Source organism: Saccopteryx bilineata, chromosome X (assembly GCF_036850765.1).
Source record: "Saccopteryx bilineata isolate mSacBil1 chromosome X, mSacBil1_pri_phased_curated, whole genome shotgun sequence".
In the NCBI taxonomy this organism is placed as follows: domain Eukaryota; kingdom Metazoa; phylum Chordata; class Mammalia; order Chiroptera; family Emballonuridae; genus Saccopteryx; species Saccopteryx bilineata.
In genome coordinates this window covers 59,152,790-59,171,713 of record NC_089502.1, presented here as the reverse complement: position 1 = coordinate 59,171,713, position 18,924 = coordinate 59,152,790, and the positions used below count along the sequence as shown (strand labels likewise).

The following is an 18,924-nucleotide window of genomic DNA, read 5'->3' as shown; positions in this document are numbered from 1 at the left end:
CATAATTATGTAAACCAGTTCTTTAAAATCTCTCTCTCCTTTCCTTTTCCCATTCTGTTTCTCTGAAGAACTCTGACTAATAAAAACCCTCTATGTCCATAAACAGATTAATGGATAAATAAAATGTGGTATATCCATACAATGGAATGTTGTTCACCATAAAAAGAAACGAAGTACTGATACATGCTACAACATGAACTTTGATAGCATTATGCTAAGTAAAAGAAGCCAGACATATAAAAGGCCATATATTATATGATTCCATTTATATAAAATGTCCAGAATAGAAAAATCCATAGGGATAGAAAATAGGTTAGTGATTTTCCTAGGCTCAGGGTAGGGTGGAATGTGGAGTGAAAGCTTAATGGGTATTGGTTTTCTTTTTGAGGTGATGAAAATATTGTGGAACTAGGTAGTGGTAATGGCTTCACAACTTTGTACTAAAACCACTGAATTGAACAGTTTAAATAGGCAAATTGTAAAGAGGGAGACAGAAGGAGGAATGGAGATATAGAGAGAAAAGTATCAACTCATTGTTCCACTTGGTTATTCCACTCAGTTGTGCACTCATTAATTGCTTCTCATATGTGCTCTGACTGAGGATTGAACCCATGACCTTGGTGCACTGGAGAGATGCTTTTTCCAGTGAAGCATGTAGCCAAGGCTTTAACTGATTTCTAAAACTAAAAATGCTAAGGATGAGGACAGGGAACTCACTTGTGTTTTAACTCCAGGCTGAATGCAGTTATGGCAGATACTGACAAGGGCACAGCTTAGAACAGGATAGGCAAAAGTCTCTGTCCTCAGAGAACTTTAGAAGGAAAAGAGAGGGCCCACAGGACACATGGATTATTTTGCATCAGGTATCTTTTAAGGATTCTCGCAGTCCAAACTGGTTATTCAATAGAAGACAGCCATTCTTCCAGCCTAGCTACACATCTCTCTCCCTCCTCTCTTCCCTTGGGGATGCCAGCTACCTCTTACAAGTCAGCTCTAGTTGCAGGGACTTGGGAAGCTCAAAATTATCCTCAAGCCTTATGTGATTCAGATGGGGTTCTGAATGCTGAGAAAAATGCCAATGAACTTTAGACCTATTTTCTGTTTCTGCTAAGTTGGGATTTGGAAGTATGGGTGTGTGAGGAGTTAAATTTTATGGCACTTTTTCCTGCAGAACTTTGGTTCTGCAAGAAGAAGAGAAAATTGACCCCAAACACTACCTAACATTCAGGGGACAGGCAGCCTAGAGGTATCATCTCAGGTGACCAGGCTTTGGCAGATCAGTGCTCTCAATGGGAAGGGGGTCCCAGGGCCTCATCAGTGTGCTGACTGTTAACATTTCCAGTGTCGTTACTCCTAAGAAGAGTAAAGGGCTGAAGTCTAAAGATTGCCTGAAAGAGAAAAGAGAGTTGGACAGAAAAAGGGAAAATTCTCAGTTAGTTTCTCCCAGTAGGGCTAAAGGAACAGGGAAATAAGAGACCAGAGGATTTAGTGACATAAAGCGCCAGAGAGTCCTGGGTCTGAAAATAGAGAAGCTGGTGGGTGAGGGGGATCAGATGGCAGGGAATTTACTGGTCTATACCAGCCATGGGGAAATCCAGACAAAGTGGAATAGCAGAGGCTCTGCTTTCAAGGAGCATACGGTAATTTAGCTGTGGAGTGAAAATTCATACACTTGAAATGATTTGTAATTTTGTTCTAAACTGTGGTATTGAGAAAAATGTACTGGAGGAGCTTTGAGAAGGGAAATATCATGTGGGCTGGCATTCTCTATGAGCTGAATGGCTGACTGAGGCAGTGGGTGTCTCAAAGGACTTTATGTCCCGGCTACAGTGGCTACAGCTTTTAGAGATGAGTGTGCCTGAGTCTTGCACGGTTTCCTGGAGGAAGCATGGGGGAGGAAGTTTCATCATCACCATTTGTCAACCACTATTGTTATCAACAAGGAATACAGTAAACATTAATTGAGCATCCCTCCCTGGGTCTACATTTCTGTTGGAGGGGCAGAGCAAACACAGAAATTATTGAAGGACTAATATAAGAGACCATGTGCCAGTAGCACAAATTAAGGAAAAGTAAGGGTTGGGGAAGTGAGCGAAGGCTTCCTGGAGGGAGTAGTACAGGCTTACCTTGTAGATATTGAGGGTTTGGTTCTAGACCACCCCAGTAAAGTGAGATATAATCTTTTTGCCTATGGGGGGGGCTTGCCTTCAAAATGTAAAAAATGCAACATCTGTGAAGCACAATAAAGTGAAGTACAACAAAACGAGGTACGCCTGTACTTGAGCTGACCCTTAAAGGAAGGTTAGAGTTTGGACTATAGAGAAAAGAGTAAAGGAACTGTGAATGGCTTCAACAAGGCACAAAGGTGGGAGTGAGCAAGGCAAGGATGATTAAGTGAAAACCTGCTGGACTGGAGCAAAGGGTGTGTGATAAGGTAATGTGGTCAATAAAATTGGAGAGGGCCTGACCAGGCAGTGGTGCAGTGGATAGAGCATCGGACTGGGATGCGGAGGACCCAGGTTTGAAACCCGGAGGTCACCAGCTTGAGGGCATGCTCATCTGGTTTGAGCAAAGCTCACCAGCTTGAGCCCAAGGTCACTGGCTGGAGCAAAGGGTCACTAGCTCTCCGGTAGGCCCCCACTCCTGGGTCAGGGCACATACATATAAGAAAGCAATCAATGAGAAACTAAGGTGCTACAATGAAGAAATGCTGCTGCTCATCTCTCTCCCTTCTGGTCTTTCTGTCCCTATCTGTCCCTCTCTGTCTCTCTTTGTCTCTGTCACAAAAAAAATAATAAAATAAAATTGGAAAGGGAAGTACTAATGTGGTGATTATAGAGAGTCTTGAATGACAGACAAAAGGAGTTGTTTTGGTACAAGTAGGAAGGACTTGTAGATTTATGTATTTGGGGATTGACGAGGGCACAGGGAAGGAGAAAAGGCTAAAGGAAAAATACTGAGATTCTACATTCTTCCTTGTTTCAGTTTTCAGTGTTAGGATGACCAACTCATCCTATCTCAGCAAACTGAGATGAGTTTGTCACCTACTTGAGTTCCATCTTGAGAATAGTTTCTTAAGAAACCCCCAAGAAGTTCTGCATCATATAGTGGTGGAGAAACTTGTGCCAGTTGGAAAGTCCCAACCAATCAGCACTATGTGCGAAGTATTATCAGATAGCTTTGAGCTGCCTTGTGAAACAGAAAAGAGGAAAGACCAGCTTACTGGCTCAGCTGGTAACACAGGTGCAGACCAAGCTGGGGTGATTGTTTCAAAGGCAACAACCTTAAGAAGTTGATCTCTGAATCAGCCCTGTGAAAAGGAGGCAGCAATTGCAGGGATCTTGAAAAGCAACATAACAACAAGGCTAAGTTTTCATCATTTTCTTGGCTGCTACTTGACCATTCCTCACATAGATTCTTTTTACTAACCTCCTGCAGCAAAAGTAGATTGGCACGGGCTCTGCTCTATTTATATTACTACTAGGATGCAGATGTTTTCTCTTTTTCACTTGGGTTTAGAATTATGCAAATGAAGGCATGAAAACAAAAGCTCAGCGAGATGGGGAAGTATGGCTCTTAAGAATCCAGGCAATTTTCAGGGCTCTTTAAGACAACCCTCTTAGTTTGTATTAACAACTCCCTTGCCTCCTCTCCAGTTCATTTAGAATTCAGAACCTCTTCAGAATCTTCCAGCCAAAGACCTCTAAGTTCATTCTAAAGTTCCTATCCTGGCCTTATTTTGCAAGTGGAAAAAAAAAAAATATATATATATATATATATATAATATGAGCTTTCAATATCTGTGGGCTAACCTCGAGTCTTGACACCCCCTATCCTTTTTCTATCTTGCCACTGCTGCATACAGTCTTGCCTGGATACAAAAACGTTGTGTCCCAATTGCCTCCCAGGTCACCCCAACCCCACCACGATATTATCTGGAGGGCAATAGGACCTAGGGAGGTTCAACCTTGAGGCCCAGAGAGGCACACCTGCTTAAACGCGTAGGTTGAGCGAGTGGGGGAGGGAGATAGTTAGGGAGGGCGGGGTAAGAGCAGGCGTCTGCTGCTTTGGGTGAGATGACAGCTGTGACTCCCTCCTGGGTCCGGGAGTCATGGTGAGAAGTGCTTCTGAAGATTGGTCCAAGCCCCTTTTGGCAGCGCGTCTCCACATCGAGCTAGGCATCTCGTGCTTGAATTCGCAGGCTGGCGTTGTTCGGCCCCAGTTATCCCTTCCATTTCGCGGGTCCCCGTCATCAGTGCCTTATTTCCCAAAGCGACCGTCCTCTCAGCTGAACTAGGACGCCGGCGGGCAGTATCCGGTGGCAGGTATCTGCCCGGCCAGGTTGGCGCCCCGCACGTCGTGCTTCTTGCATGCAAAGTTTCTTCGTGGGCAAGAAGCCCCTCCTGCTTTCTCTTAATCCCGTACCGTAGACGAAGACTGCGCTCAGGGACAGGGTTGTGGCTTTGCTTCTGGCCCCTGCCTAGCTGCGTTGGGGGTGGAGCCTGCGAAATCCGAGGAGACATCCTGAGAAGCCTCGACTGAGCGCTAGTGCGAAGACAACACCCTGCGACCGGCGAGCTAATAGCCACAGTCCAGCAACAGCTGGGGTATTGAACTGCATCCCCGAGGGGACGCTCAGACTGCGCCCCCTCTACTGCCCTGGCTTAGTTCTCTACAGATTTGGGAGGGCACACTGGTCAGGACGCCCCGAGAGGAACTGTTGAGTGTCGGTGCCCGACGGAGCTGCTATCTTTCTGCCTCGGGGGCTGAGAAAGAAGGAGCCCACATGGACACATCTGTTCCCACGGCCCCTCAAGCGCCTGGAATTGGACTCTGGACAGGGCGCTAAAATGTTTTGCCTGGTCCAAGTTTCACAGCACTTTATATTGAAGATTGGAATCTTGAGCCAATCAAGTTCAAAGTGGTACTCCTGGGTTCTCCATCCCAAACTCCAACAAGCCTAATTTGAGGCTAGAAAAGAGGGGTCTCCTGCTCTAACTAGTAGATCTCCATTCTAGAATTGGACCTGACAGCTCTCCTCACCAATACTTGGACTGCAGTTCCTACAGGGTTCTCTCAGAGTGTGGATGTGTGTGGCGGGGCTGGGGTTCTCTGAAGACCAGACCAAACCACAGAACCTCCACAATGGACCGCGTTTATGAAATTCCTGAGGAGCCAAATGTGGATCAGATTTCACCTCTGGAAGAAGATGTCATCCGTGGGGCCAATCCCCGATTTACTTTTCCATTTGGCATCCTTTTCTCCACCTTTTTGTACTGTGGGGAGGCTGCATCTGCCTTGTACATGGTTAGAATCTATCGAAAGAATAGCGAAACCTATTGGATGGCATACACTTTTTCCTTTTTTATGTTTTCATCCATTATGGTCCAGCTGACACTCATTTTTGTCCACAGAGATCTGGCCAAAGACAAACCGCTATCATTGTTCATGCATCTAATCCTCTTGGGACCTGTTATCAGGTGAGTAACTTTTTACTCTCTTCTCTATTCCCCCTCCCCTGTCCCAACCCACACTTGTGCAGAGAAAGATCCAACTAATATTTACCAGACTGATACTGTGCTTGTAAATGATTCTCTCATTCCCTCCAACTCTTGGCTTCCGTATGTACTATCCAAAAAATCTTATCTAAAATTTTAAATGCCACCATGATGAACATGTGGAATGTACCTGTGTTCCAAAACTATGTATAGTACCATTGGTAAGACTTAATTAGACAGTGTTTGCCATCTGAATTGGGTTGTTAAAATTGGTACAACACCAACTGATGTGGTCACCTTGTGCACACAGGCCATACTTAGCTTAATAGTGTGTTATTTTGACTTAATAGTGTGTTACATTTGCCTTTAACATTCTATAAATTGAGTAAAAGTTCCTATCCCCCTTCATTCCATCTCACATTCAGTTTCATTACCCTGAACCACTTGGGCTGGTGGTGCTACCATTTTAAAACTATTTAAAGATATTTGAAGCCATCTGTGGTCATCTGGTACCCCAACCCACTGCAGTTCAGTTTTCTTCGTCAAGTCATTGATCTGTTTATGTCTGTATTTTTTATGAAGTAAAAGTACATGGTTAGAAGGGGGCAAAGAAAAATCTATCTATTCATGTGACTGCTGTAGCACAATGTAATAGCATCAGGTTTTTCTGTTCAGATTGCCTTGAAGGTACAAGAATGTGCCTTACCCCAGGGAGACAGACATCTGTATCAGCAGTCTCATCTGGATGCTATGGGATTTTCTAGGTAGGGAAACATTGCAAAACTTTTAAGGTCAGAAGAAAGGAATGGACCAAGTTTGTCTTGATTGCAAGGGAGGCAGAAACTTGCAGTCAACTGAGGAATGTGGGTCAGGATGCTGATGTTGTAATTGCAATGGTAAGATATCTCATCCATATGGAAATAAACACAGTCTGAAACTGATTAAGGATGGAACTCCCCCTTAAATTTTGTTTAACAATATATGTTGAAACTGGTAGAACTTGATTATGCTTCCTCAGAAAAAATATGAAATACCAACAGAAACAGAGGCCTGGAATTCAGGAGACCTGGTATCTAACTCTCCCTCTGTCGCTGATAGTTGCATGGTCTTGGTAAAATCTCTGAAGATGCCTTGGGCCTCAGTTCTTTCATTGGTAAAATAGGTGGCTTGTAGGGGCTAGATCATGGGTCTCAAATGCTTACAGAGGCCAGGCAAGCATCATAAATGACTGAAATGGGCCAACTGTGAGAGAAACAGTAGCTTCACATGTGATGATAAATGAAAATAAAACTCAATGTTAAATCACCAAGAGTAGCGGGGACTGTGGCAATCTGGAGTCCGCATGATCAGCCTCCTTTGAGGCAACCACTGTATACGCCCTGCCCATTGTTTCCCTGTTAGAATTCAGACTCAGCATTGTCAGATCCCCCAACTTTTCAAGAGATGCTCCCCAAATAGGATTTTATGTGAAATGCTATAATTTAAAATTTTGGTACTTGACTAAATAAAAACACAGTATGGACCAAACAGACCACAGCTGTTGGTCATACATGACTCAGCTGACCTATATTCAAATTTTGGACTAGGCAATCTAAAAAGGTCCTTTTCAGTTCTAAGGCTTTGAAGTTAAGCTGTAAAAGGAAGACTTCATCTTCAACTTTGAACCAAGAAATTGTCTCTAGAGAGGAACATGGAAACCATTCTTCTCTCCCTTTTCAAATGCAATATATTTCAGCATTTTCCACAGCAGCTCCCAGTTTTAAATTCCCCTATTTGCTTTGTGGCCTCCCAAGCCATCTTTGATTTGGACCCTGCATATGAGTGTTGAGTACTATATTTTATTTTTGTCAGTTAGCTTCCACTAGAAATGATTGGAAACCATTTAAAATCTCAGTCAGCTAGCCACACAGCAGGGAAAAATAATTAAAAGCTCATAAATTATATCCTTGATATGCTTACTTTCAACTCAAGTTACTTTTCATGCAGGAAGGAACTTTATTAGTGCTATTGGGCACATGAAAGTATTTGGAGGGCATGAATCCCTTACATAAATGCAAAGATAACTTCTGAAAATGAAAATGTATTTTCATTTACTTAACGCTTATAAACAAGGAAAAAACCCTTATTGAAACAAGTAAATACCCTTAAAAAATAGGAGCATAAACAGAATGCTTTATACCACTGCCTCCTTCAATATTTTATTCGGGAATAATATTGATGGGTTTGGATTAAAATCTAAAATCTTTTGTTGGAAATACACTTAGGCATCTTTTCTGAATAGAATGAGAATGTTGTTGTTTTTCTTCTCTGTTCTATCCTTCCATATTTTTTTCTCCTCGGTTTTACACTTTACCTCCAGAAAGTGAATGTTTCAAACTGCACACTTCACAGTGTCGCACAAGCAGCACTCACAAAGGGTTCCCGTGGAGAATGGCATCCATTCGGTACATGTTTCTCTTGGGAGCCAAAGGCCTCAAGAGCAGATACATCTCTGCTCATCTTAAGTCTATTTGTCTATTGGCTTACATTGCGATTATTATTATTATCCTCTCCTCCCATTATTTTTCACCCTGTATTCTTTTCTTCCTTCCCACTCTTTCATTTACTCAGCAAATACTCATTTATGAAATACCCACTATGTGATAAGGGTGGTGGGAAAGATAAATATGTGCCCTTCCCACGCCTTTAGTCTGTCAGGAAAGATGGCTTAATTTTCATATCATAAGAAATAGTCCACAGTTTTCATTTATTTAGGGTAAATGAAGGAAGTGGTAATTCAGGTGTTCTAAAACAAGCTGTTCTGGTTGCTTCTTTTCTATTCAGCAAGACAGAACCGCTAGTGACTTCTGACTTGTATGGGGAAGATGGGAGGGGTACAGCAGGATATGTGGTCTTATCACTGTTTCAAGGGTGGTAGACTCTCATGAAGGTGTTTTCCTTTTTTATAAAGAAATAATGGAGTTTAAAAGGCTATTATCCCCAAACACATCAAGAGGACTCAAAAGCAACCTATAGAGAGGTCTTTTGAGATGTGCTGTGTATATAACACGTTCAGTTTTGAGCTGTCAAGTATTTTAAGTACCTTTGTTGCTAAATAGCTTTTCTGTGTGTATGAGAGTTTTCCCCAGATCCCCTTCAAGACCTTTTGGCTGAGACAGTCATAGTTATGGGTTTTGTCTTGAAAAATCAGAGCCCCAAAGCCCCAATTATAGAGCTAAATGCTTTGAATAAGGATCAGTTTACTTCAGGAACTTGAGAAATTATGACAATCAGGGACTTTTGGAACTTCATTATTCTTTTTCAACACATTGTTTATTTACTTAATATTTTTGTGTTTAAGGCACTTTTCTACCGTAAGCTTATTCTTAAGGAGATAAAGCAATTATTTTTGTTGATGCTTTTTGGGGTTTTTGTTTGTTTGTTTGTTCTTTAGCTGAAAGGAAGGGAAGTAGTGAGGTAGACTCCCACATGCATCTCGACCAGGATCCACCTGGCAACCTCGTCTGGGGACGATGCTTGAGTATGGAACTATTTTTAGCACCTGAGTCTGATGTGCTCCAATTGAGCTATCCTCAGTACCCAGGACCACAGTCAAACCAGTGAAGCCACTGGCTGCAGGAAGGAAGAGGGAGAGAAGGAAAAGAGGGAGGGCAGGAGAAGCAGATGGTTGCTTCTTCTGTGTTCCCTGACCAGGAATCGAACTGGGGACGTCCGTACATTGGACTGATGCTCTATCCTCTGACTCACCAGCCAGGGTCCAAAACAATTCTTTAACTCCTCAAATAAATACTTCTGAAATGCTGTTCTTAGTTTGGTGGATGTCTGACTGAAAAGAAAAAAGGGTTTATACTCAAATAACTTGTAGAAGGCATGACCAACTCTTTGACTCACAGGGAATGAGTAGAATGGGGGAGAAGGAATGGCAAAATGTAGCATCATGTCTCTGAGTTATTTTCTCCCCTCACTAAAACCTCCCTTAACTAAAGGACAGCTTTAGTTAAGTTCCCATGATGCTTTACTTCTGCAGATGTTTGGAGGCCATGATTAAGTACCTCACACTGTGGAAGAAAGAGGGGCAAGAGGAGCCCTATGTCAGCCTCACCCGAAAGAAGATGCTAATAAATGGCGAGGAGGTGCTGATAGAATGGGAGGTGGGCCACTCCATCCGGACCCTGGCTATGCACCGCAATGCCTACAAACGTATGTCACAGATCCAAGCCTTCCTGGGTTCAGTGCCCCAGCTGACCTATCAGCTATATGTGACCTTGATCTCTGCAGAGGTCCCTTTGGGTAGAGGTGAGTGGGGTCAGGATTGGGGAGGGCTTCACTTAAATCAAGGGTCTTAGAAATCTAGACCTGAGCTGTCCAATACACTGGCCAACAAATTCCTGTGTCTGTTAAAATGAATTAAAAAATGAAATGTTAAATTAAAATTTTACTTTTCCAGTTATACTAGCTGTATTTCAGGTGTTCAATAGCTACCTGTGGCTCTTGGTCACTTATTGGATGGCACACATATTACAGAACATTTTCATCATTGCAGAAGGTTGTATTAGACAGCACTAATATTATAGATAGTAAAAAATCTTGGGGATTGAGACATCTCAGTTCTGCAAGATTCCTTAAACTTAGTCTAGCTATTTAAACTAAAAATGCCATAGATAAGCCCTCTCTGGGCTAGTAATATACTCTCTCAGAAGAAGCTAGTAATACCAGCAGTCAATAGGACATTTTCGCTAACCCATAGTGTTTAAATTATACTGAGGATTTTTTTTGTATTTGTTTGTTTGGTTTAAGGATAACCATATTTAAATGAATTTCCCAAATATTATCGATCATGAAGCTCCTTTTTAAAATTTACATGTTCAACTCAATCCTGAATCAATCGGAGTGTGGGGAAGGAAGACAGGCATCTGTATTTTTAAATGTAGCCAGTTGATTCTGGTCACCCACATTTTGAAGCCAGTGATTTAATGACTTCTCCAAACTTCAGTGGGGAAAAAGAAAAAGAGTGTGGAGTGAATATTGATGAGAGTCAGGCTTAGTCCCGGTTCTGACCTTTGTGACCTTTGGAGGATGTTACCAAAGAGTCCCTGTCTTAATTTCCTATTTGTAAAAGAGGAATCCTGAGATGAGTAAGGTCTTTGGCAGAGAATGAAATATGAATCAGTGTTTTCAAAGTTAAGATCAAGTACTGTTAATGAGTTTTAACATCCTGAGGTTAGATTCATCTGTTTGAACTGGAGCTGATACAGCTATGGGTACAGCATTGAACCATTTTCTTATTAGGTACCGAGCCTGCTTGGCAAAACCCCATGTCTCAAATAAATGTAAAGTAGGAAATTTTCCCTCTTTTGTCATTTTCTCCACTGAGAATTTTTCATGCAGTTAGTTCTATTGGTCTTGAAGCTTTTCACATACCTAGAATGGACAATAGTGGGAGGAAAAAGATCTCTGTAAGGATAATGATTTTTTTCCTTTTGAAAATTTTAAGAATTACCAAATCATCTAATATGAATACCTTACAAGTAATACATTCACAAACCAATTGACCTACAGGTAATTGTATATACACAGAAAAATTTCTGGAAAGATATGCAAGAAACAATTTACCTCTGGGGAGTGGAAATGAGTCAGCCAACTTTTACTTTTTACTTTATACCCTTCTATATGGTTTGAAATTTTTATCATGATCATGTTTTATTATTTTTGGTCCTTATTTTAAAATGTAATGTTATTTTTATTATTTTCTAAATGTAAAAGTCTGATAAGGTGAAGATTCAAAACCAACTCTGGCTAGGTGGTTCACTGAATAAAGTGTCATCCCCGTGCACTGAGGTCCCAGGTTCGATCCTGGTCAGGGCATGTAGAAGCAATCAATGAGTGCACAACTCAAAATGGAACAACTAAGTGAAATGACTTGACGCTTCTCCCTCTCTCTCTCAAATAAATGGAAAAAAAAATTTTTCAAGATTAAAAAATGTATATAAAATATAAAAATATAAAAAGAATACATATAAAAGGGATGTAATCTCACTTCCAAAAGGCAATCTCTTTAATCATTCAGTATATATCCTTCCAGACTTCATTTTACTATGTAAATATAAACATACATGCAACATATATACGTATGTACAGTTTTGTCAAAAAAGGACTATGTTAAACATTCTGTTCAGCAACATATCTTTTTCAAAAGTAAGCCAATATGTCTTTCTTCAACAATTATTTACACATACATATAATAGTAATAATAATGATAAATATATGAAATATTTCCCTCATGCAAATTAGACAATTTTTTCTTATTTCCTTCATCTTCTATTGGTAGGATTAAAGTTTGTTTCTAATTTTTTCCATGCCAAATTTTTTTCTAATTATATGCTATGCTCCAGTGAACATCTGAGTAGTGGAATGAAACTTCGTATAATAAATTATGAACAGTAGAATTGCTGGGTAGAAGGATACAAATGTTTAGAATTATATCAGTACTTCCAAATAATCCTCCCAAAAGTTTGTATGAATTTATAGTCTCATCAACAGTGTATGAATGTGCCTGTTTCTTCATATCTTAAACTAAATATTTAGTTGCATAATTATAAAAATAACTATTTTAAAAATAATTTCCATTTTTAATTATGAGTAAAGCTGAGCATCTTAACACGTTTGGTGATTGTGTCCTTTAAATTGCTTATCTACATATTTTACTCACTTTTTCTAATGGCTTTACTTTTTTATTAATTTGTAGGAGCAATTTACTTGTTCTGATTATTAATCCTTTCTCTGCTGTGGATATGTATGTATGCATTTGTGTAATTTTGTGTGTGTGTACATACACACATTTTAAATGTCCACATATATGTCATATATGTAACATGCGCAGCACATGTGCAACACATATAAGGTAAACATTATACTTGTATTTTCTGGGATTCTGAAGGATTGCTCTTTTTTTATTACTCTTTTTTTTAAAGCAAGCTAGAGAGAGAGAGGCAGACAGACACCAAGAAAGGAGAAAGATGATGAGAAGCATCAACTCATAGTTTCATTACTTTAGTTATTCATTCATTCATTTATTTATTTATTTATTTATTTATTTATTTTTGTATTTTTGTATTTCTCTGAAGCTGGAAACGGGGAGAGACAGTCAGACAGACTCCCGCATGCACCCGACCGGGATCCACCTGGCACGCCCACCAGGGGGCGATGCTCTGCCCCTCCGGGGTGTCGCTCTGTCGCGACCAGAGCCACTCTAGCGCCTGGGGCAGAGGCCAAGGAGCCATCCCCAGCGCCCAGGCCATCTTTGCTCCAATGGAGCCTTGCTGCAGGAAGGGAAGAGAGAGACAGAGAGGAAGGAGAGGGGGAGGGGTGGAGAAGCAGATGGGCGCCTCTCCTGTGTGCCCTGGCCGGGAATCGAACCCAGGACTTCTGCACGCCAGGCCAACGCTCTACCACTGAGCCAACTGGCCAGGGCTTCATTTATTTTTTAAAATATTTTATTTATTAATTTTTAGACAGAGGAGAGAGAGAGAATGAAAGAGAGGAAGAGAGGTAAAGAGGGGGAGAATAAGATGCATCAACTCATAGTCGTTGTTTTCTGTATGTGCCTTCACCGGGCAAGCCCAGGGTTTTGAACCAGTGGCCTCAGTGTTCCAGGTCGATGCTTTATCCACTGCACCACCACAGGTCAGGCTTGATTGCTTTGATCTGGGGGCTCAAGCTGAGCCAGTGTCCTCTTGCTTAAGCCAGTGACCTTGGGCTCAAGCCAGCGACCTTTAGGCTTCAAGCCAGTAAGTAATCCTGGAGTCATGTTTATGATCCCATGCTTAAGCCGACGACACCATGCTCAATCTGGATGAGCTCACGCTCAAGCCTTTTACCTTGGGGTTTTGAATCTGGGACTTCAGTGTCCCGGGTCAACGCTCTATCAACTGCAACAGACCAATCAGGAGAATTAAATTTTTATGTATTCAAACTTTATGATTTTGGATTTTGTGTGGTTTTTACAAAGGCTTTCACAATTCATATCTGATAGAACAATTTAGCCTGATCTTTCAAATAGACGATTTTCCACAATCAATTTGTCAATTTCTCCAGCAAAAATAGAGCAAAGCAAACAGTAGCAACAACAAATGAAATAACATTACACTGAGACTGTGATTGAGATTACATGAAATTATTTAGGCTATCTTGGAGGGAATTTACATCTTTACAGGACCAATCAATTTCATATTAGAAGATAATATATATCTCCATTTTATTTAATATTTTAAAATCACTTTATTGAGGTAAGATTGACAAACAATAACCTCTACCTACTTAATGTTAACAACTTAATGAGTTTGGAGAAAAGTATGCCTCCATGAAATCTCACCACAATCTATGCCATAAGTGTGAAAGACCAATAGCAAGAAAACTATTCTTGCTATAGGACTTGCACATTTTTGTAAGGCTTATTTCTAGGTGTTCTTTCAGTTTTAAAATTGCATGATTTCCAAAGTGTAAAGGTAGTGCCTAAGTAAAGTAAATGCACCTCTCCAGTTTTGGAAATAAGTGATGATGATGGTGATGATAATAAGAGCTAGCAGATAACAGTTACTATGTTCTGGGTATTTCTCTAAGCCTTTTACATGTAACCATTGTATTTAATCTTCAACAATCCTATGAGATAATTATTGTTATTATGTCCATTTTATAAATGAGGAAATAGAAGCACTGAGAGGTTAAGCAAATTCCCCAAGATTTCATAAATAGAAAGTAGCAAAGACTGGATTGGGATTCAGGATGTCTGCCTTTACAGCCTGTGTATAACTATATTACTATATTACTATGCAAAGGTTGTAAAGGAAGACTTTTCAAAGCCTTTTTTCAATTCTTCAATGATTTCTCCCATTAAATTTTTTCTAACAATATCATCTCTTATAAACAACTTTATGGTTTAATTTTCTTCCTGTCTTCTCTTTTCTATTTCCTTTTTCTCTTGGAGGCCATCTGGATTAGCAAAGAGGGCCAAATTCATTAGCAACACTATGATTTCTTATGGGATGAGTCTATTTGTAGGGAGACAGATGGAAGGTGTTTTTACATTTATTGGAAGCATCAGGCTTTCTTTTATTACACTATAATCAATAAATGAATTCTAATTTAAAAGAAACTATTACCACACTTGGATAGATGTAGGTATACTCTGATGTTCCCAATTCCTGATCATCAAGTCTTGAGGATGGGACGGAGTGTTTAGAAAACTGTGACTGTATCAAATAATTATGTTGCATACTTTAAACTAATACATATGTCAACAGTATCTCAATAAAAATGGAAAAAATAGAAAAATAAAGCTAAGAATAGACATTTTAAGAAAGTCTTCTATTCCAGTCTTTGAGTTCCGACACGCTACTTAGAGCTGAAAAAAATGTCGAAAACAAAACTGTATTTTTTAAGGTTTCCATGGGGATGTCGTCACTTTTCTTACAGATTATCTCCACTGCTCTAGTTCCTTGGATACAGTGCTTTGATGTGAACAAAAAGCTCTAGCGGTTTTGTTTTTGGAACAAGTACCCCTCGGGCCCCCTCATTCTCCTTGAGAGCATTAGGCTTTTCTTAGTTACCAGTATCCTTTGACATAAAGGAAGAAAAGAAAAAGGCCATGTGAGATTTATAGTTCAGATTTAGTATAACACGTTAGGAAGTATTCTAACCCGTAGGCCCCCTGCTCTAACATATAGCGGTGTGGATGTTATTAAGCTAAGAAATGGTGTTTTTATATTTTAAACCACTCCGCTGGAAGTTTGGCGATTCCTGAAGTACTCCAAGACACTGGGATGACAGATTACCATTGCTGATGATTGATACAAGCAACTCTAGAGTATCTCAATGAATTGGGGGAACTGAGGTACACAAATACTCAGTGACTTTCACAAGCTTCTACGGACTGAGCCAAGAACTTCTAAATGTATTCGATGCTGCCTCTCTAAGCTCAGAATTCTCCATTAATTCCACAAACATTTATTGAGCACTTCCTATGTTCCAGGCAGTATGTTTAGTTCTGAGGATACAGCAGTAAACAAAATAGACACGGTCCCTTTTGCCCTCATGAAATTTCCAGTATACATTTTGACACATCCTAGAAGCACCCACAAACAAGACTAATTACTTGAAGAAAGAACTTTTCTAACCAGAGGCATTCTCTGTGAATCTCCTAAAATGTGATTTTTTCAGATAATAGTTATTTTTGCCTCTTTTCTTGTTTGATGAGAAGCCTGTTTCATCAGGTAGATGCTATCCTATCTCTTTATATGTGCTCCTCTTGTGTTAGTGGCCTCTTAATGTTAGTTTTGAGGTCCATTCTTTCTAAAAAGTTCATTGTATATGCTTATATATTATTAAAATATTGCAGAATATGTTGATCATGGGAATTTTAAAAAATAGGGAAACATAGAAAAGTATTTTAAAAACTGATATAGTCCTTCTGATAAAAATCTATTTTAGCTTATTTTTTTCTATTTTACATGCATGCTGTTTGTTTCCATAGCTGTGTTTATATATAAGTTTGCTCCTAACTGGGGCCCTGAAGCCTCAACTGTCATCTCTCTGGACCTCTGGGTCAGAATGTAAGCTTCACCAACACTGACTGAATGCCTATTTTTTTTCCCTTTTACAGCTGTGCTAATGGTCTTTTCCCTGATATCTGTCACCTATGGTGCTACCCTCTGCAATATGTTGGCTATCCAGATCAAGTATGATGAATACAAGATTCGTCTTGGGCCACTAGAAGTCCTCTGCATCACCGTCTGGAGGACACTGGAGATCACCTCCCGCCTCCTGATTCTGGTGCTCTTCTCAGCTACTTTGAAATTGAAGGCTGTGCCCTTCTTATTGCTCAACTTCCTGATTATTCTTTTTGAGCCTTGGGTTAAATTCTGGAGGAGTGGTGCACAGATGCCCAATAACATTGAAAAAAATTTCAGCCAAGTTGGCACCCTGGTGGTGCTGATTTCCATTACCGTCCTCTATGCTGGCATCAACTTCTCTTGCTGGTCAGCTTTGCAGTTGAAGTTGGCAGACAGGGACCTTGTTGAAAAAGGTCAGAACTGGGGACATATGGGCCTGCACTATAGTGTGAGATTGGTAGAGAATGCAATCATGGTCCTGGTGTTTAAGTTTTTTGGAGTGAAAGTGTTACTAAATTACTGTCATTCCTTGATCGCCTTGCAGCTCATTATTGCTTACCTGATTTCCATTGGCTTCATGCTCCTTTTCTTCCAGTACTTGCATCCGTTGCGCTCACTCTTTACCCACAATATAGCGGACTACCTCCACTGTGTCTGCTGCCACCGGCACCCTCAGAGCAGGGTAGAGAACTTGGAGTCATCCTTTGATACTGAAACAACACAAAGTGTTGTCTGATTCTATCTTCTGAGTATTTGGGGATGGGTTTAGGGTGGCCAAGTTCAACTGTGAAATTAAAGGAGAGGATAAGGCTCATGGGTGAGTACCCACTAGGACATTTTATTGAGTTTGAGTTTTCTGGTAAGCTTCTCGGAAGAAAAAGCAGCCCCCAAATAGATTCTGTTCCCTTGAAATTGACTGCTATGTTTGGATACCAGGGTAGCTACCATACATCCAAAGGGTCACAAATACCATTTGTACTCCTCCTACCCAGGTCAGCTGTTTTGCCTCCCTAAGGGATAACTTACCTTCATGCGCCTTAGGCTCTCTGTGACCTTCTAGCTCTGCTCATTTGCTTGAGGCAAACGAATGAACTTTCCTCAACCTGAACTGAAAGGCCCAGAATCCAACCAGAATATATCCTGACCGATCAGAGGATACGATTGCTTACTAGTTATGGTTACCCCTCAGGAAACGGTCTGACTAATGTGGAAACTGTAACCATAAGTGTGGCTGGGGTCTTTAATTCCATTAGGAAACTCTGTTTAAGAAGAAAACCTCCACTATTAAGAAAGCTGCTCCCCAAATGAGTTAGCTCTTAATTAGAATTTTACCAGTGATCATTCATCCAGGACCTCTCTTTTCAGTGGCCCACTGTAGGCACACTCTGGGGAGGGAATGCAGAGTAAGACGCCTTCAAGGCACATGCCAGAATGACTCTTTTTCTCAAGAACCTGCATGAGCTTGCAACTTTTACAGCTGAGCAGTTGAGTAAAATCTCTTCTTTTGTACCTCATTATCAGGGATTTCCTCCCACCTGGCTTTTCTGTGTTTCTGATGTTTTACTACTTGATATGAACCTCAAAGAAGCTGAACTGTAATTAAAAATGTTTCTAAGGTGTGGAAGAAATGAAGATCTCATTGTGTCTTCTACTGTCTTGAGTATTTTGTCGATTTGTTTTTTTTAAAGGAGAGAGAAGGTAATAGTAGCTGGGACATCACTTTCATGTTGTTTGGGTTGGGGTGGTGGCTGACACTCTGAGGCAGAATGAAGACAGAAGAAGAAAAGCAGATTGCAGTAAATCATCTGACACAGGATTTTATTTTCTAATTAAGAATATAGATTTATCATTCCCATACCCCCAAAGGATGAATGCAGGTCTCCTTTTCTCATGTACCTCAGTATTTACATCTCAAATAGGTGTTTTACATCTCATTTAGGTATTCTGATGGGGATGTCACCTGGATGCCTAAGGTAACAAAAGAATTGAGAAACCCAGCATTTACTTAACTAATGTTTGCCCTTCACAGACCAGAAAGATGAGAAGCAGCACAATTGCTGTGAGGAATTGCAAATAGTCCAACCTAAGACTTCTCATTCCCATCCAATTTTACTCTTGTGACCATGCTAAGACTTTATCTTTAGCCATTTCCCTTCCTCTAATTCAGTGTCAAGACATGTCGCAGGAGCTTTTCCTTCTAAGTAAGTAGCAGGGCTATTAGCCAGAATTGTCCTGTTTCCTAGCACAGCTAGTGTGATTTTCCCATCCTCAACCACTGTTGAGAACAAAAAGGACTGGATAGTACTTAATTTAGGGAGACTGAAATGACTTGCTTTGAAGTAGTCAAGATTTTCTTTTTCAACCCAACTCTCTCATTCCATCTTCATGATGAAGAGACTTAAGTGGTCATAAAAAGCTCATACTGCTGTCTTCTAACTCTGTGATTCAAGGTGAATTTGAAAAAAAAATCTATTAGATCCCCAGAAGAACACACTGCCTCTTTGGAATTCAAACAATAATTTCTCCCCAGTGATTAATATGCCCTCCATTAAAAGCAGAAGCAGTATGGTACTATAATTTGGTCCATAAAAGCCATGTGAATTAGCTACTTAAAGGGTGGCTGCTATGGGAACATAGAGAGAGACATATTAAGCTAGGCAGGTCAATTAGAGCTAGAGTGGAGGTACACAGGGCGGAAAAGCACGTCTTGGTACCAAACGAGGCATATTTTCCCAGTATGTTCTCCCCAGCCTTAGTGA

At 40.5% G+C, this 18,924-nt stretch overlaps 1 protein-coding gene across 2 annotated transcripts; it reads left to right on the top strand.

The window, feature by feature from the left end:
- Positions 1-4,077: 4,077 nt before the first annotated feature.
- XKRX (XK related X-linked) lies at positions 4,078-18,045 on the top strand. 2 transcript variants are annotated; one of them, XM_066250203.1, is made up of 3 exons: positions 4,078-5,480; positions 9,526-9,698; positions 16,156-18,045. In XM_066250203.1, the coding sequence occupies exons 1-3, from the start codon at positions 5,146-5,148 to the stop codon at positions 16,899-16,901; spliced, it is 1,254 nt and encodes a 417-aa protein (XP_066106300.1). In that variant the 5' UTR covers positions 4,078-5,145; the 3' UTR covers positions 16,902-18,045. The 2 variants fall into 2 exon arrangements, with proteins under 2 accessions (XP_066106300.1, XP_066106299.1); XM_066250202.1 differs by having other exon boundaries at positions 9,526-9,794.
- The last annotated feature ends 879 nt before the right edge of the window (positions 18,046-18,924 follow it).